The following is a 20,363-nucleotide window of genomic DNA, read 5'->3' as shown; positions in this document are numbered from 1 at the left end:
AAGTTTGCATCAGTTATTTTTCTGTTCTGTTTGTAAGCCAAAAATCCTCCTTGTATTCACTAAAAACAAAATCTAAGTTCTTTCATGATAGTAAATGCTTGACTGAAGATGGAGCTCAGTTGCACATTACATATGTAAATATATATGGTTTACATTTATTAAGCATTATGTGTTAGGCACTCTGACAAGCTGTTTATATGTATTATCTCATTTAGTCCTTATAATAACTGTCATCTAGATACTAATTATTATCCACATATTACTGATGGGAACACTGAAGTTCAGGAAATTAAGTGACTTACCCAATATCATAAAACTAAACAATAAAAATAATATTTGAAATCAATTGTCAGATTTGAGATTAGGGAATTCACTCAATAACTACAATGACTATAAAAATAAGTGGAAACTTGGAAAGAGAATTTCTATACTTTCAAATCAAGTTACGTTTACTAGTTAAAAAAAGCTACTCAAAAAAATTATTGGGAAAAACTTAAAAATAAATAAATACTTTATTTCTTTATTTTTTGTCAATGTAGTCTAAGATTTGGATTTCTGTTGGACTAAAATAAACCCATTAGGCAAAAGTAATTTAGTGAAAGAGACATGGGTTTAACAAATTTTTGAATTTTTGTTTTGTGAACCTTCGTATAATAATTTAGAAAGACGTGGAAGCTAGTCTTAAACCTAAGATCGAGGTAAACAATATATTCTTAGACTGGATAAAAACCCAGAAAATATTTATTTGGTGGTAATATCAGAGATTGAGGGAAAAAATTACCACAGACACCCTCACTATCTTCAGGCATTAAAAGTAAAAGATTTGTTCCTGAATCTTCTCTCAGCAAATTAATCTCTTACAAACTTATGAAGTGCTACCTGTTTGTCACCTCAGTAAAATATAACATTTTAATTGCTATGTCTTCTAAAACATGAGCCTGTTTCTTCTCATAGATTACTAGCTCTTTGTGTGTTTTTATTCTCTCTCTGGGTTTTCCATTTCCATCTCCCAATTACCTATCTTACTTTTTACAGTCTTCACTAGACAGCTTTATTCCAATAAACTTCTTTTCATTTACCTAGAACCAAGAAAATGCTAAACTGATAGGAAAAATAATCACACTTACACTTATAGCTATTTCTTTGAAAAATAGAAAAAAGTAATGTCAAATAAGTTTTTATTCACTGTTTTTATGATGTATCTTAAAACACTACAAAATAGCTGGTAAAATATATGAGATCAAGTTTATGAAAACACTTAATTAAACTATTAAATTACATAAATGGAGGACATTATTGTATAGTATTTGTTTTACTTTTTAGAAGGAAACATTGCTTTTGCGATTTCACATTACAAAAATTTTAAGTTGAGATGTTAGGCAAAAAACTGAAAATGGCTATTTAAAATACATTTTTCTGAAGTCATGATCAGACAAACTTGCAAGCTGATAGAAGTCAGTAAAAATTGTTATTGTCAAGAAATTTACAACTCAGAAATTCTGAGCCCACTGATTGCTGGAATGATGAGTGAAAAACAAGGCCCGTGATGATGAAATTCCAGAACACCTTGGATAAAGAGAGAAACCTAAAAACATCGGGGCGGTGTGGGAGAAACAAGCCACATTCAAGGAATTAGGAATTGGTGAACTCCTCAATGTAAAATGATGCCAGAAGACAGTGGATGCCTTTAAAATTTTGAAAAGATAATTTTCTATCGTAAATTCTATATCTTGCCATAGTTAATCAGCATGACAGTGGAATAAAAGCATTTTTAGATATTCAAGGACTCAAATAATACCTCCCAAGCACCCTTTCTTGTAGATCTACTACAGAACATGCTTTAGCAAATTAAAGGAATAAGCAAGAAAGAAGACATGGCATCCAGGAACATGGCTCCAACCCTGGGAAGTACCAGGACAAGAACTATGAGCAGGCAGATAGAGTCGCCAGCCCAGAATGGAGGAGGGAGATAGAAGCTCTGGTCACCAGGGGTGGAGAGGTGCACAGAACTGCTCATTTTCATCATGACTTTTTCCTCTATATACATGTGTTACTTTAATAACATTCACTATTTTAAATTGTCCTGCCTTGAATTGTTCTCTCGACCACTTAAATGCATTCCTACCCAGCCAAGCCCCCGGCACTGTGTACATACTGCCGTTACAGCACATATCACAGGACCTTATCAGCATTTGTTTACATGTCTGTCTCCACAGTTATGTTGGGAACTTTATGAGAGTTGGGGCTGCATCATTTCATCTTGATTTTCTCAGCACCCAGCAGAGTGCCTGAGTAGATAGTATGTGTTTGACCGATTAAACCAAATACTGATTAAGATAGCTACCTGAAAAAATGCCTCAAAAAGAATATTTTTATACTGACATTAGAATTTTAAATCAGAGAAAAGGTCTACTTCAAACAACTAACGTTTCAAGAATATTCTCTTGACATTAATATTAAACTATAACTAGATGAAATGATCATGTTCGCAAAATGTATTAATTCATTTATTGAATAAGTATGGAGTTTCCACTTTATGCCAGAAAATCTTCAGCTTGCTGTAAACCAGATAAAGTTTCCCAGTGGGAGAGAGGGGCAATAGATCACAAATAAATACATGCAATTGTGCTGTGCTGGGTCAGGGAACAGAGAATGACAATGGGGGAGAACGAGGTGCTCTCGTAGATGGGATGGCCAGGAAAGGCCTCACTCACCTTTCTTTCTCCCTGTTCTTCCTTTGCTTCCCTCTGCCCTATTAGAAAATGAGGCTGCCTTAGAAAACACACAGTGAGGTTTTAGCCAGGATCCCCCTGAGCTAAGTCAGATTTCTGAAGTACAGGTAAAGAAAAGTAAGAAGGGAAGGCAGCTCCTCCCTCCTCCCTACCTTAAGGTGATAAAGTAGAACTATCTCTATAGGGTTCAGAATAGGATTCCTTGCACTCTCAGGCTGTGAAGGAGCTGCTGCGAAGTCTTTGAAGGAATTAACACTTCTTCACTAGTGCAAGAGCTTTGAACTGAAAGCTGAGACCCAGGGGAACCATCCTCATTAGCTGCTGCCTTTCAGTGATAACTGGCATTGACTAGAATAAGTGAAACTATGATTGCTTAGCGGATATCAAGCAAGGGAAACGTTAAGGACCAAACTTTAAAGTTAAAATCTGTTCTAATTCTTAAAACATACATAATTAATGAGGATTAATTTTTGTCAGCACCTGTTAATAAGTCATACCTACCACTCCAAAATATATAGTCATACATTTAATTTTGAAAAAAAATAACATCAAACTATTCACTGTGTGTTCGCAGTTACGTTATCGCTAAAATTGTTACATAAGAAAGTTGCTCTGTTATAAAAAGAATATTATCAGACAGTATTTTTTAAAATATCAGACAACTACTAACCTGTCAAGTCATCAGTCTTAGTTATTTCAATGAAAAATTTGGATTTGCAGAATATAAATTTTCTGAAAAATGCTAACCAGAGTAATGGAATTATAATCTATCTGTATGGTTACACATGTCCCTACTGTTATTTACCTTTTCTTCTCTAATTCTTATAGCCAAGAGAAAACACCTAGCAGTATTCAAAAAAAGCTCTAGAAATGTTATACAAACTTTAAAAAATTCTTAAAACTTACCTATCAACCCTGACCGTGTCCACATGGTATTTATCCCTTGTCAATGATAGCCATACAATCTACAAACAAGAGAAATACATATGCATTTTGTTCGCTGGAAGCAGGTGTACTTAGTGTCAAGAACCTACAGGTTTATGAGCTCCTAGATATAGATGGTGAACTGTGTGGATATAGACACCCAGCAGAGAGTAAACACCAATTCTGAACACCGCTAGTGCTATTTACTGTAGATAGGAGCAGGAGTAATAGTGAACCAATATAAAGTGACCAACTTGAAATTTCCCATTGATATAAAACGCATTTTCAATGAGACATTAAACACTTACCAATTTATACTATTCTTTGGGGAGTTGACCAAGAAAATCATTGGTTCATAAAACCTAACTCAGGAACCAATGGGCTAGCAGTTGCCACGATATCTTTATGTCATCATCAACATTTCCCATAGCAGGGAGTGGAGAGTGTGGTGTTCCTTGAAGCTTGGGGCTTGAAACAGTGGCTAGGTGATTTGGGGATGGGCAGATACAATTCAGAGGCATCTAATTGTGATCTACATTCCTTTCCCTACTTCCACATCAGCCCCACCACACACATACCAACCATGGATTATACATAGACTGTCAGCACCTCTGTTAATTAGGAAACAAAGTGAAAAGCAGTTTCTTCCTTCCTTCGAAAATTTGGGGGAGCTGTTGGTCCATTGTGTACAATGCACTTTGCTAGGTGCTATGTAAAGGTGTTGAGGCATGGTGCACTATTTGAAGACAGTCATAAAAGATTTATGAATGTACTAAATAAAAGCTTAGCATAGGTGTGTCTAGAAATAGAGTGCTGAAGTCCCTTTAGACCCCTGGAGTGCCTCTAATGAAGCATGGAGGTGTTGGGGACAGTATGTTAGTATACAGCATTCCCTCCCCCACACCATTGCTTTCTCTTTTTCCAGCAAACAGAGCATGAGTAAGAGCACGTACCTCTTCAGTGGCCAGGAAGTCTGCAGCAGAATGGGTTGGAAGATGGGATAACCTGTTGTTATTTCTTGGATGCATTTGCAGTAGAATCCCTGAAATAAAAGTTCAGTTGACATTAAATCCTGTCTACTATAGACTTTTGAACACGATCAAAGACTAATATGAATCCAATGACAAAGCCACTTTTGGTGTGGTTAAGGAAACAAATACACACGAAGCAGTAAAGCATAGATCAGACAAGCCCAGATTTGAATTCTGCATCATCATTTACTGGTTGTATGACCCTAAGAAAATTTCCTAACCTCTCGAAGCCTGTGTCTTCCTCTGTAGAATGGATTAGGTATCACTATGGTCTATATTATTATTTTCTCTCCCAAACATTTTACCCTCTTGCTTATTCTCTGCCTTCATTCTAGACTTGCCTTTTAAAATGTGGAATTCAGAGATGAATATAATATGCTAGACCTAGTATGACCAAAGTGGCATATAGTGAGACTAAACGTTCCTTGCTCTGCACAACACTCATCTGTAAACACAGCACAGGTTTGCATTAACACGATTGCAACTACACACCAAGGGAGATGTTTCTCACCCATCACACAGCCCAGCTGTACCAGTTGTCTGTGGTTCACTGGTCCATGCAAAGCAGAAAAAAGGGGGCAGCCGCAAGTAGATTGTGATAAGAGAATGAATGGAGAGTGTGCCAGCAAGATCCAGGGAGTAGTGTTATTTCAGAGCATAAGAAATATAGAAATGACTCTTGGCTAATAAAAATCGCCATGTTAGACTTCGTCAGTAGTTCTGTATGTTCACCTCTAGCTATCCACTCCTCTTTCTCTTCTATGTTTCACAAGACACTCAGAGTTCTAAGATATTCTAAGAGTTCTAAGAGCTCTGAGTCAAGTAGACTTGGAGAATTTAGCTTTTGTCATGTATCTGCTGTGCTGCAAACAAGATTAAGGTCTTTAACTCGCTGACCCTCAACTCATCTGTAAAATGAGGATAGTAATGCCTAGCCTATCTGATTGTGAGAACCGAGTGAAATAAAATTGTTGAAACACCTGGCATAGGGCACATAGCAAAGAGTACACCACAGGCAACCTATCCAAAGGGTGACCTTGAGGAAAGGATGGCCCCAAGGAGGAGGTAAAGCTCCTTAGCACAGCATGAGGCCTATGTTGACATGGTCCTGCCCACTTTCCCTCCACTCTCAATATGGCCTGTATTCCAGCTGTACTGACCTACCTGCAGTTTCTTCAATATACTTTGATCTTTCATACTACAATGTTATATTTCTACTGTTCTCTCTGGAAGGCTAACCCCAATCAAGTCCAACTAGAAAACTTCTATTTCCCCCCCAAGATTCACCACAGATATCAACTCCACTGTGAAGCACATGCTGGAAGACAGTTCTTTGTGATTCTCTCACATTTTTGCATACCTTGCAAGAGAGGCACCAGCTGCATTCTGTTCTGGACTCTCTCTTCAAGGGTGTTTGTATAGTAAATAGCCATGGGAGATATAGTGTCTCCCTCTGGAGCAAAGGGTAGGCATGCTAACTGCCCATCATAAAAGATTGAGGTTTCTTAAACTTAGGGTTCCTCTCCTGTCACATAACCCACTGTATGTGCAGTTGACATCTGGCCCTCTTTGTGCTGCCCTGTAGGATCTGAGGCTTAGAGAACTGATGAAAAATTGCTGGTACTCTGGCTACTGCTATTGCCATGAATAATAAACTGTCCTTTATTTCTGTCACAGGAGTTTCATGTCCTCTACTAGTCTCTATAAAATGGTGGCAGGTTGACCTGTTAGCCTGTAAACAGGGTAAAATCTTAGACTCTTCATACTTGGTAACATGCTTCCTTTCCATTTTATCCCACTGTAGGAGTATAAATTGATCCTTAAGCTCTGTCTTCAAATTATCCTGCACATTGCAGACTTTATTGCAATATTCAGTATCTACATAATTTTCTTATAACTGTATCTGCATTATCTGTCAGTGCCTGGAACACACTGGATGCTCAGTAGTTTGTTGAATAAATGAATGTGCCCATGCTCCGCAGTTCCTATAAGACTCTTTCCATTGCTGGCAGATAGAGGACACCCAGTGCTCGGCCTCGGTTCTAAATGTCCTGTGCTCTCTTCTGCTACAAACCCTTGATCACTTCCGTTCTGGTGCCTGCTGAGTTACTTCTGGTTCCTGTTTCTTGACTCTCTTCTTTTCTCTTGAAAATTGTGTACTAGTAACAAATCCTGAAGCATTCCTAGGACCTTTCTTCTTAGTACGTACCATTCTAGACAACTACCAGAAGTGGAAAAAAAATCACATTCTATTATGCAACCTGTTGGTTATGCATTGTGTTACAAGCAGATTCAGATAAATATGTCCTCTGTATTTTAATTCAAACCACTGACAATAAATGTAGAAGAGACAAGGTCTCCTCCAAGTACAGGACTTTGCACTGCTCTAGCAGAGAACTTTCTCCCAATTGTTTTCCATCTATTTAATCAGTATTTCAGTAGAGTCATTCATTATGTCTTCAGCCAATTAATACACATTCAGTCCCTCTTAATTGAAAGGTTGTGTCCTTCTCATTATGAGGTTCACACAGATGAGTCAGATATGATTTGCGCCCTTAAAATGCTAGTGATAAAACATGCATAAGTTATGTGCTACAAAAATTCTGTAAGGTTTCAAAAAAAATAACACCTGTGCTGCCCCTGAAAATATAGGTAAAATTTGAAGGGTCTGAAGGCTAAGGAAAGTATTCTAGGCTTATGGGAGAGCTCAGAGTTAGGACAATTCAAGTGCTGCTGGGAAATCACAGGATTGTTTACCTTGGCCTGAGCATTGCATATGTACAGGAAAAGATTGACTATAAATTTGAAATGGTAGATTGGGGCCAGATTAGGGAGCTGTTGAGATGAAGGCGTTTGTTGTTTAATGAACACTTCAACATTTTACAGGCAATTGAGGAGGCACTGAAAATTTTTTGATCAGAAAAAAATTTGATCACAGGCAAGTTAACCTGGTCGTAACAATAAGAATGAATTGGAGCATGGAAAGACTGGAAGATTTTTGGGAAGTGTATTGAGGGTCCATTTTAATACCATGGCTCAGGTGAGAGGTACTGAGAGCTGGAACATGGGCAGTGGCAAGAAAAAACTTAGTGGAGAACAGATTTTGCAAAGATTTCAGAGATAAACTTGGCAACATGGAGCCCCAGAGTGGAAGTGAATAGATGCTTCAATCAAATGTTATTTGGCGTAATCCTTTTAACATCCAGTCAACATTTCCTTATAAGAATATCATGAGATGTGGGTGGTGAAATGTCATATTGAAATCAAAATGTTTTGTTTTTCCATTTTCTTTAACCTACCCTGATCTACGGTATTCTTAGAAAACATGGGCTTCTACCTGGTCATTGTCATCATTACTTTTCCTATGAATCCACAACCTGCTTATTATTTATTGTAGTAAAAAATACATAATGTAAATTTACTCTTACCATTTTAAGTGTACAGTATGTATTATGAATTATATCCACATTTTTGTACAACAGATCTCTACAATTTTTTCCTCTTGCATAACTGAAACTCCATACCCATTGAACCACAACTCCTCATTTTTACCTCCCTCCAGCCCCTGGGCAACTACCATTCCACTTTCTGTTTCTATAAGTTTGATTACTTTAGATACCTCAAATTAGTGGAATCATGCATTGTCTTTTTGTGATTGGCTTATTTCACTTAGCATAATGCCCTCAAGGTTCATCCATGTTGCAGCATATGACAGGACTTCTTTCTTTTGGAGGGCTGAATAATATTCCATCATATATATGTGTATGTACATATCATGTATATGTGTATACACACACATATATAATCACATTTTCTTACCCATTCAGCTATTGATGGAAATTTAGGTTTCTTCCATATCTTGGCTACTGTGAATAATGTTGCAATCAACGTGGATGTGCAAATATCTCTTCAAGATCCAATTTTCAATTCTTTTGGCTATGTACCCAGAAGTGTGTTTACTGGATCGTACTATAGTTCTAATTCTAATTTTTTGAGGGCATTCCATATGGTTTCCAATAGCAGCTACACCATTTTACAATCTCATGAAGAATTACCACCACTTCAGACTGTTTCTGATGGCAAATATTAAGTTCATCAGTGAGTGATTTCTAAAATCACATGAAGATCATAGCATGTGATCCTTATTCAGGGCCTGGCTGTCTAATCAACATACTAGGATCTCAAAAAATTCTTTTAAATGAAAAATTAACTCAACTTTTGCTGTGTTTTATCATTCTCTCTAATTCATAAACATATACCAATAGTCCTATGATTCCATCAAACCAGATCTTGAGGCCAGAGGATTTGATCATTTGGTACAGCTCCATAATTGATGGGCAAAGTGATGTGATTTTTTTCCTCCCAAAGTCGAGCCAGAGACTTGAATTTATTTAAAGAATACTGGTTCTTTTCTTTAAAAATCTACCCTCAGATTTCAGTGCTAGAGGCTCAGTTTTTTTTCAGGCTGAAAATAATTGTCCTTGTTTTAGAATATGAAAGCAAAACAGGGCTTTGGTAGTTGTTTATCTCAATGAGATTCATTCTTCAAGGAGGTAGCTTTAGGAGGTTAAACACCTAGGCACTTCTACCTTTCAGGAGGACCAGCTTAGGAATTCTCAAAGAAGTCATTAGAGTCGCCACCATTGTAATCACCAAAAGAATTTTCAGATTTGACTCTTAAAAATTCAAATATTTCAAAATTAAGCCCACTCTAAAAGAACAAAGATTTGTCACTATTAGGAATATTTACTTACTAAATAATAGCAACTATTTATAAAGCTATGCACTAGGTACTTTCCATGCTTTATATCACAGCAGGCATTGATATTATACTTCCATTAAATAGATAACTTTTGAGAGTATAAATAATTTGTCCACGTAACAATGAAATTGGTCTGTCATACACCAAAACCCATGCTCTTAACCACTGCAGTGGTTACCTTACTAGATGCAAGGTATTATGCTGAAAGCTGTGGGGCAACACACTGTGAAGTAGCTTACGCAGCCTAGTACATCACATCAGACAAGTATTACACATGCAAAAAAGTGTAACTGTAACTATTTCAGAAGACATGTACTGTAATATTGAAAGAAGTAGGTTATTACTTCTGAAGCCAACAGTAATAGGTATTTAAAAAAAAAAGAGGGAAAGAAAGGAAAAAAAAGAAAAAAGGCAAGTTTAAATTAAGAACAGAAAGGATCGCATAGTACAAAAAGCAAAACACAAATCAGAAGATATGGACTGTTTCCCAGTTACCACTTACTAATTAGTGACCTTGAGTATACTGCAAATTATATATGGTATAATTATATTATCAGAGTAAGTTTATTGCTGCCCAAAATGGGACAGAATATAGCAGAAAAGTTCAATAGGGTTGTTTAATCACATGACATTATATAACAATGACATATATCACGTATATTATTTTATATTAGATGCAATGCCATGTTCTTTCCCACTGCAATTCAAGGTCCAAAGCCATCTTACAAGAATCAAAGTCTCCTGTGATTAATTGAAATGTTAAAGAAAAGGCAAAATGAAAGTGGAAAAAGTCCTTCCCTTGCTTTTTTGCTTCTCTCCCCTGCCCCTCTTTTATTCTTCTGTTTGTTCAAGAAAGAGAGCATTAAGAGCATCTCGTTAGCAATTCTTATCCAGGAAATATTAGCTCTTAGAGTCGATTGAAAAGAACCTGAGAGAAGGAGGAGTCAAGAGGTAGAAGAATGTCATACGATAAAAAAAAAAAAAGAAATCTAGTTTGGGGCACATAGGAATATCATTTTGTGTAAATGTGACTTATTGGATATTTAAAACATCCTTGCAAACGTTTCATTTTATTACTTCTAAGTATTTTCCCTTTCCACAAACCTTTACTCTGATGCTCTGAAATAGTTCAAATTCATGTAAATGTTACAGTTTTCTAGGTAATGTAGCCCAGGGTTTCCCTGTCTTACACGAAGTTAAATTGAAATTGTTAAGTAGGGCGATCTTTATTACAGCAAGCTTTCAGGGAGGGCATCGCTGCCCTCTCCGCAGACGTTCTACCATTGTTGATGCCCCCATCCTCCTTTTTATTCATAAGTTGTTTTTTGAAACATGCGAAAGCCAATGTGTTGATGTCTTAGTGACAAAGGCTTGAGTTCTGTCAGTACTTTTCATTAAGGTTAGATTTTAGTCTATGCCCTCATCATGTGCCATAGAGTTAGTCTGGGATTAGCAAATGCTAATCCACATGTAAAGCTCTCTATGATCCACACATCTTTGATCCAGCCATCTGATTACATTTTTAAACGTACCTTTTAACTCCTCTTGTTAGTCTTAATTTTAAGCGATGTGAACAAGTTCACATTAGTGTCTTTCCTAGTCACTTTAACTTCTAACCAGGTAGTCTATCAAAGCCCAGTACCCCAGAGCAAACTCAGATTATCTAGAAATCTCCTAATGTCCCCCTCAACTCTTAAGACAGGGCCTTTTGTGTGCAAAGTTCTCACGACGTAGGGAACTTCACTAACTTGAGAAGAGATGATGAACCGTCTCCCCAAAAGGTAATTGTTCATTTCAAGGCACTCTTCGGAGATGTTTTTAAGCCAGTTGCTGCATCTGAGGATAAGAACTGTCCCCAAATGTGGGGCTGATCACTCTAGTCCCGCTGATAAATCTCTGAAGAGTGAAATAGTGTTCCCTCCACAGGGCCTCAGCGTGTGAGGGAAGGAGGGGGATGGGCAGGGGCCATCAGGGGAGAAGTCTCCGGCCTTTCCACGTCTCTCAACACCATCCCTCCCCACCCCGCCTCCTCCTTGCCCGAATCCTAAACAAGCCGGCGGGAGAGGGGCCCCGGGGGCAGGCTGGGCCGGGAGGCTTGGCCTTTGTGGCTCTGTCCTCGACGGTGGCGGGGAGGCAGAGGGGGCGGGGACGCGGGCCAGAGACCCTCAGCCGGGGCTTGACCCCCAGGTGCATTGTCCGGCGGGGGCCCGTCCTCCGCCACCCTGGGGGCCGCGACCCGGCCGCCACCGGGCCCCCTCCCAGCGTCTCCCTCCGCCGGCCGCGCCGACCTCGCGGTCCCCAGACCAGGGGCCAGATGTAGAAAGTAGTCCCCAGGCCGGCAGCAGCGGTGCTGTCCACTCCGCCGCCCCCGCCTCCTCCAGCCACCGCCTCACTCCGCCCCCAGGCCGGACTCTCGGGGCCCCCCGCCTCCTTCGAGCGGGTGTCCGTGCGCCGGCCTCGCCGCAACCTCAGAGTCCAGGGCCGGCCGCCCCGCGCCACGCCACGCCGGTGCCCGAGCGGGAAGCCCAGGCGGTGCGTGTCCAGCCGCGGCGCTGGGGGCTGCGGAGGCGGGGGACGGCAGGCAGACAGTGGCTGCTGGGCGGCCGGAGAGCATGCCCGCGCAGCCCCGCTGAATGGCGCCTTCTCTGCGACCCCTCGCCCGGCCGCGGCCGCCGGGGATGCTGCTGCCGCTCCGCGCGCTCCTGCTCCCGCTGCTCCTCGGCTCCGCTCCAGGTGGGCGCGCTTTCTTCTGCGTTTGTGGGGCGTGAGCGGCGCGCGTGGGCTGGGGAGAGAGGAGACGCAGGGGGTGCGTGTCGTGTGTGTGTGTGTGTGGGGGGGCCTGGGGTCCTCCTCTGTGGCGCTGACCACCGGTCACTGTCCCTTCCCTGCAACTAGTCGGGAGCGGCTGCGGGAGGCGCGACCGGCCCGCGGGCGCTGCAGGAGCACGGGCAGGACCGTGGGCGCCTCTCCCAGAGTCTGCCTCTCTCCGCTGCGCTCCCCTGGTCGCAGGCTGCAGGGACCGGGCGCCTGCTGTCCACTCTCGCCCTTTCCTCCCCGCGCCATTGTCCGCCCTCCGGCCGCGTCCTGGCCTCTGTGGCCAGCTCCGGCTCCACGCTGCCCGCCCGCCGGGGCCGCTGCGGCCGCACGTGGCTTTATTTATATTGTTTCCTTAGTGGCAGCCTCACCACGCAGGGGGCGCGGCGGTTCTGCGCGGCTTCCCGGGTTTGCAGTTGGGGTTCCCTCACGTTTGAGGGCGGGGGAGAGAGTAGGTGAACTCAGCGCCCCTGGTCCCCGCCCCCCCCCCAACTTTCTTGGAGCAAGAAGGAGACGAGAGGGGTGGAATTGGACAGAGAAGAGGGTTGGAAGTTGCGTAGCCGATTCGTGCCCGGGAGGGGAGGGAAAAAGGTACCCAAAGCCGAGAAGGAAGGCATTTAAATAGGATTTATTTCTTGCAGCCAGGTATTTATTTGGGGGCAGGGCCAGAGGTGTGCAGAAATCTGAAGATTCCTCCCAACTCCAGGTTAGCCTGGCGCAAACTTGGATAAACTAATTTTGCTTTTCATCCGTGTTGGTTTATCTTCAAAGAGATAAAAAGTGTGAAGAGGATGTGGTTGTTGGTGGGGAACAGGGTGTTCAGGTAAATGGGTTTATTTATTTACAAGTTACAGACCCTGGGATTTCTTTTTTCTGGTGGAGTTAGTTTCTGTTAGCATGAGAAAAGGATCAAAGTCAGATGTGACTCGGAAACACAATGGGCGCCTTCCGGAGTTGTCCTCCCAGTGCGAGGCTGTTAGGGTCGCTCGCGTTGCCCTGGGCATACATTAGAAGTCGTCAGCCCGGGCGTGGGAGCGTGACTAGTGTGTGAGGTTACGGAGGACCTGCCTTGATGAGAGACAGAGACCAGTCCTGGGGATTTGTAATCATGGATTCAAAACAGTCAGAAGAAAGATGAACTGTTTTCCTCTAAATCCCTAACACTCCACTGGGCCCCAATCAATATGCAAGACTTTAGCTGGCCTTCGTGCTGAATGCAGGAGGTGACACAGGGTATTAGGTGGTCAACGGATGCTTTATGCTGGCGGAGACCGGGGGCGATGTGTGTGCTTAGGATAAAGCCCTTCCTCTGCTCTGATAAAAACGTGTACTGGTTGATTAAGCAATCTCCTATCCCTATTAGACAGTAAGGACCAATTAGTCACGCATTTTTTCCAACAGTTGGCAGCTCTAAAAAAATGAAATAAAAGTTTCCTAATCCGATCACCCACTGAGTACAAGCAGCAAGAGTTACCAACTTTTCAAAGTCAACTCTTTGTCCTTTAAATACCTACCTGACTCTGCAGAAATTAAGTAAATGGGTCTCTTTCAAGGAGAGGAGACAGTCGTTGCTATAAAAAGGCAGATATAAAAATGCAAACTTGTAATTTGTCACAAAAGATAAATGCGCTTCCCAAAGGAGTAGGTGCCAAGGGTTCCAAAAACACTTCAAGGGACAAGGAAATAAACTTGCTTGTTCACAGAGTTGGAATTTTGCTAATGATTTCTTGTAAAATTAGACTTTTACGACTTACTCTGTTCAAGATCTTTTTTGACAAGCTTGTAAAAGTAGCAAACAGCTTGTGCTCATGAGTTCTCCTGATGATTTTGAAACTAGCAGGAAACTTGAGAAGAGAATTCTTACAAGGCATAGAAATTATTGACATCCTCCCTATGCTTTTAGTGTAGATGTTGTACAAAGGTGATTTCTCTGATTTGTTGGAAAGGTTTGCCAGAACTTAGATTGGTCTATTAAGATGTTTGTAAATTAACTAATATGGTTTGTTACACTTATTTTATTAACACCTTGAATATGTTTTACAATTATGTTGTTAAGAAATGCATTTATACCTATAATTCTGGACATGCCTTTTCTCCTTTTTCCTTATAGGAGTGTGTTGCTTTAGTGAACTGTTTTTTATAAAAGAACCACAGGATGTAACTGTCACAAGAAAGGAGCCAGTTGTGTTAGATTGCCAGGCTCATGGAGAAGTTCCCATTAAGGTCACATGGTTGAAAAATGGAGCAAAAGTGTCTGAAAATAAACGGATCCAGGTTCTGTCCAACGGCTCTTTATACATCAGTGAGATGGAAGGCAAGCGAGGAGAACAGTCTGATGAAGGATTTTATCAGTGTCTGGCAATGAACAAATATGGAGCCATTCTTAGTCAAAAAGCTCATCTTACCTTATCAAGTAAGTGTTTGTTTAAGTTCTTGAGTATTTGACATTTTTCGTTGCTACATTCTGATGACTTCTTGCTTTATTTATACACTAGCCCTAAGAAATCACACAAACATTAAGAATTTTCGTGCAGATATTAGATGCTACCTAAGGCATGCAGAAAAATCTGAGAAAAATAAATTGAATGAGTGATTGAGAACAAAAGTGAAATTAATTAGGTTTAGAACACCAAAACCTGTAGAGGTGGCTGTATGTAAATTTAATTGTTTCACACTATGAGAACAGTTGGGTGTAAAAGTTTGGCCAGCACTCCAACAGTTGTTCTAAAATCTCATCTCTTGTAAATTAGTAATTAAAAATTTAAAACCACAGTGTATCTTTCTGCTTTGTAGATGGCCCTTGAGTGCTAAATCTTTCGTGTAGCCCAACCTTCCATTTCTCTGACTCCTTTAAGATCACCCATGTTGCTTTTAATTGTAAGAGAGGGCATTGGTCAGTAACTCTCAAGCCTTTGAAGTGTTCCTAGTCTTTTCCTGCTGGGAGAGAAAGAGATTAAGGCCATTTCCATATTATGCCTAATGGACTTAAACCAGATCTGTCCACTTTTTTCCAGTTGTCCTAAAGTTTGCTGTCTAATGATTTCCTTTGTATAAACAACCCGATCCTATCAACCATTTGTCCACGGGATCCATTGCTTGGTGGTAGACCTGATAGCTGTTGAGTGTAAAGATGGGCGTAGGGGAGATAGGCAACTCCTTGTCCCCACTGAGGCTTTCCGCCTCTTTAGGTGATCAAACTCACAGTGCAGCACTCAACATTACCACAGACCATTTAAAATTTTAAAACAAAACACAAAACTGAATCTTAGAAATAGTTTCACAGGCCTCCTAGCTACATGCTTTTATTGATACACAAAAGATAGATTTTGTACTATATCTACAAATCGATCATTTACAAGATGAACAATAGGAGGAGGGAGCTCTTGAGATAAAGGTGACTCTTTAGGAAATAGTTTCTTTAAAGTCTACACAGTTGAAATTCAGGAAGCTATTTGCAGAGGTTTCCTAGGTGACTTTATTGTAATAGTAAATGGCCATATTTATGTCATCCTCATATTAGCAATTTATTTTATATTTATAGTAATGATTAATTATAGAAAGTAAATTATAAGCAAAGATTTTATATATATATATTGAAAAATGTCAGAAGAAGAAGAGTAGGCAAGTTTCCAATTCTAACTGTCTTCCCCGCAAGAATAGCATAAACCTGAGAGAATTTCTAGTAAACTTTTTTTTTTCTTGCTGCAGTCATTGGCCAATAATCATTTTTATTCTTGTTGAGTAGCGGTTTTTCTGTGCAGTACTGCTTTTTATGCTTATGTTCTGCTTATTTAATTTTTGTCTAATGTAGAATTGTTTTGTTGAGTTGTAATTTTTTTCACTTCTTGGGTTTGAGGAATTTTGTGTTTTTATAACCAGGAACTGTAATTGGTGTTACCTTGCTGGAAAGGAGAGGGACAAGATGGAAAGGTGGAGGGGATGGTGGGCCTTGAAAAGATGAAGCATTTGTCATGACCACACGTTCTTTCCAGGACCTCCTTGGAAGCCTGACAGAATTCTAGGTCATCCAGAACTGCTTTGAAAGCACACAAAGCTTTCAGCTTTAATAAATAGTCTGAACAGTGTAACAAATATTAGTGCAGTGAAATAAATGTTAGTTTTGTCCGTGCATTTTTGTATCTTTATAAAAATTAACAATAAATACTTAATTAGATGTGAATCATTTTGAAGACTCTTGTAATGAAGTAGTTTTCATATTTTAAGTATAAAAAACTTTCCAGTGAAACTATGTAGAACATTGCTTTGCCATTAAATATCCACTGTAGTCATAGAGACCACACTTTTCATATGTACACTTTTTTTTCTTTTTTTTTTTTTTTTAGCTCTGAGGAAGTATTTTGCTAAGCAATTGCATTCAGTATTATAGATTTAAAATAAATGCATAGTGGGTTTAGATTTTTCTTTAGAGGTACGAGATTTCTCAGAGAGTCTGAATTCACAAAGTTAATTCTGATATCTAAGAAGCAATGTCCAATGATACAGGCTTAAATGACTTTATCCTGTGTTCAGGGTAAAGATGTAATATATATTAAACACGAAGATGAATAGGCATTAAGTGGACATTCTGGTTTTTTTTTTGTTTTTGTTTTTGTGTTTTTTTGTCTTAAGCTGGTTCTCTCCTAGTTATTGATAGCAGCAGGGTGCAAGTATGTTCTTTTTATTTTCTGGTCAAAGATGTTGTCAGCAAGCATATCTTTTGGTTCAGAAGTGTAATAATACATACAGCACCTGGAAATCTAAAACTTTAATCTGTGCAAGTTTCAGATTTTTAACACACAGGCGATCAAATCTTGGTTTCTAAACTTAGGAACTAGAAGCTGAAAGTTGCACTCTAGGCAGGAATTCCATTATTCATGTGTAAATTAGGAATTCACAAGGTTAAAAGGTTAGAAACTGGCCAGGATGAGGTTTACCCTTGTGATAAAGAGCAGATGACCCTCATTCATTGGCCAAAGCTTTCATGTAGCTCTTCTGCAAAGTTAGTTATTGCCATGAATTGTTCTTGAGGAATGCAGAAATTCAAATGTGAACAGGCCTTTCCTTAAGTGTCACCATGGAGCCTTATCTCCCAAGCACATCAGAGCCTGCTTAGGGGACAAGGTTCCTCCCCAAAGGCCTGGAGGCTTTGCTTTCCTGTTGTTCATCCAAGCACAAAAGTATTTGTCTAACTTAGTTTTTCTAAGGCATCCTATTTTTAAAGGAAAGTATAGGGTTAAAGTAATATTTAGTTTTTTTTTAGAAAAGGTAATCTTTTTTATTGATAGCCATTTTAGCTGTTTTACATTTTCATGTAATTGGAATAGAAACGGGAGTGATGTGGGAGGCCCTTCTTCTAGTCGTATACAACAGTAAGAATAGCAGATTAAACTGTTTCCTATAAATTTCAGTATTTTAAACTTTTGGCAAATCAAATTTTCACTTTTATGGACTCTAAGTCTTCACTACGTAAATAATTTTAATGTCTTAGGAGTAAGAAATAATCTATGGACATCTTGACATTTCTTGCATTCTTAATGTTGAAATAAGTAAGATAAATTTCATAGGAAAGCATTAGTGTGGTAAAAACGGTCTCATATTTCAACAAGTTTAAATTAAGATAAGACATTTGAGAGAAGTAAAGGAGGAGAGGGGGGTTGTGCTCTGTGATGTGTAAAGGACTGGCTGTAAGCTAGTGATTGAACAGGAAGCTAGTTGTTTATTTCCTTTCCTTAAAAGGTGGAAATTGAAGTCATAGGATAGAGGGAAAGAACATAAAGCTGGCTTATATTCTTAAGTTTTTCAGGACTGTTCTTTTGGGTGAAAAATAATTTTTTAAGTGAACATTTGTAGCTGGAAGACCATAGGAATTATTGTATCTTTATGATGGAATTTTTTTTTTTCACTAAAATTTCAAGGTTATTTTTGGCATACATAAAGTAGTTGGGGTGGGGGGGGTCCATTTCTATAACTTTACATAGCAATAGTCATTTCCTTTAAAAGGATATTGATTTTTCCCCCATGGATAAAATTTTTATTACTTCAGTTTAAATTAAGATTAAACTTGAGAGTTTTTGTATGTGTGTATATGAGATTAATGAAAGACTGTCTTGTGAGTGTGGTTTCTATCTTAAAGAGTAATACATAAATCGTAACCTAAAGTTGATCTTAAAAATGAGAAGTTAAAATATACTGAAAACATTTAAAGAGTCATGTTAATTAAGAAAGAGAGTGGGTGGTATATTGAAAAGAGAAAGATACTATGAGACTATTAGCCTAGATTTTGGGTTTTACTAATGATCCTGGAACCAAGATCTTGCTACATTGTACTTTTTGTTGAATTTGTACATGCTGTAAAGGATAGCATCTTTTACCTCTGTGCATTTTCACTTCAAATCAAACTGTTAAGTTACCTGCTCTAATTCTGGAGTGCTAACACAAAAAGTAAAAGTCATTTTATTTTGGGAAAATAAGACAGAACTGAGATATTTAGATCAATCTTCCCGTAGGTGAGGTTCAGATGATGCATCTTGAGATCCAAGAAAAACCATTGTTAAAGAGAAGGGATATGGTTCAAAAATATATGTTTAACTTAAAAATTGAAAAAATTGACCATCTTAAAATTGCCTGAGCTAAGGAAGTAAAAGCATATGTAGTTCTACAGTCTTATTTACAATAACACTTGAAGAGTCTTAAAGTCTGTCTACTTAAAAGGTTTATCAGGTATGTGAAAATCACTGGGTGATGGGAACAGTTTTCTCACTTTGCCCAATTAGGATCATTTCTCATTTTCAGAAATGTGTAATACTATCTCACTGTTTTTTTCAAAGTTGTTGCATTTTTTATTTTTTTTTAAAAAAACAAGGATCCACTGAGGGATAGAATTATAATTTCCTTCAAGATTCTATCTATCATCTATCTATCTATCTATCTATCTATCTATCTATCTATATCTATATAGATATAGATAGGTACATACATACACATACATACACATATAATCTTGTGTGTGTGTGTGTGTGTGTGTGTATGTGTGTGTGTTTCTTTTGCTTCTATCCAGATTCTTAATGGAATTTTGAAAGGGCATTTGGTATGTCTCTTGTTCATTAACTATCTCTGATTATTCTAGAGAAAGGGTCTCACTCACAGCACTTGTTTGCCCAGGGATTTGTTGCCATTGCTCCTGAATTTAACAGCTGGGCCTATTGATGAAGTCCAGAGCAATTTAAAAGAATAGCAAAAAACAAATCTTTTAATCAGGGTTTTAGGTTGAGAGAGGATTTCCATTAATAAATAAATGCATGTGAGGTTACTTTTTTGAAAACCTTAATATTCTTGACTAGAATTTTGAGAGATGATATTTATCCGTGATAGGCAGGGTCACTCAGGAATGATTACTTTCATCTTTTAAACTGGCAATTACTATTTACATAATAAATAATCAATATGTTGAGTCAGGCGTCTTGTTGAGGATCATACTTGAATTTTAAAAACAGCTATGATTCTTGAGTGTTTTATGAGAAATCCTAAAATTTGTACCTCAAATTAAGTTTGCATTGTCAGTCAGCACTGTTTTAATACTTTTGAAAGTTTACAGTGTTCAGACTTTTTATTGAAGCATTTTTTAAAACCCATTATTTAAATCTTGGTAAGAGAAGATATAGTCATAATCACTGAAGCAATATTGGGAGTTGCTCTAACATGGTAACCTGCCCAGAGCAAGCTCACAGTTAACAGTTGACAATGATGATGTGCAAAAAAAAAGTAAAAATGTACCGAATTACCTTCAGCGGCTGTAATTCTGAAGCTAAGTAAACTGCTGTAGGGATATGTATTGCAGAGGATAAAGGCGTCATCCTCACAAAGGTCTCTGACACTAATCTGACAAATACTTTCCTGACTTTTACATTCCTTGTGTGTTTTTTTTTTAACCTCTGGTTCTCAGAAAGTGCTTTTGATGAGCTTTAAAAGTCAGATTCTTATAGACTGAGCAGAAGGCATGAATTAAAATGTTTGTTTTTTCAATTTCTGGAGGGTTTGCCCTTTCCTTGTGTTTATATATCTGTATTTATTTTATAAGCGGCATTTATAGTGGCTAGATTA

The 20,363-nt window shown here is 39.0% G+C and overlaps 1 protein-coding gene across 2 annotated transcripts in view; it reads left to right on the top strand.

The window, feature by feature from the left end:
* The first annotated feature begins 11,922 nt into the window (after positions 1-11,922).
* PRTG (protogenin) overlaps positions 11,923-20,363 on the top strand; it is a 112,551-nt gene continuing 104,110 nt past the window's right edge. For both annotated transcript variants that reach the window (XM_016158354.2, XM_036239109.1), the window contains exons 1-2: positions 11,923-12,182; positions 14,374-14,676. In XM_016158354.2, the coding sequence (XP_016013840.2) occupies positions 12,083-12,182; positions 14,374-14,676 (403 nt within the window). In that variant the 5' untranslated portion in view covers positions 11,923-12,082. The remainder of the gene's footprint in view (positions 12,183-14,373; positions 14,677-20,363) is intronic.

Source organism: Rousettus aegyptiacus, unplaced genomic scaffold, assembly GCF_014176215.1.
Source record: "Rousettus aegyptiacus isolate mRouAeg1 unplaced genomic scaffold, mRouAeg1.p scaffold_m13_p_3, whole genome shotgun sequence".
Classification (NCBI taxonomy): Eukaryota; Metazoa; Chordata; class Mammalia; order Chiroptera; family Pteropodidae; genus Rousettus; species Rousettus aegyptiacus.
This window is presented reverse-complemented; position numbering and strand designations above follow the sequence as displayed.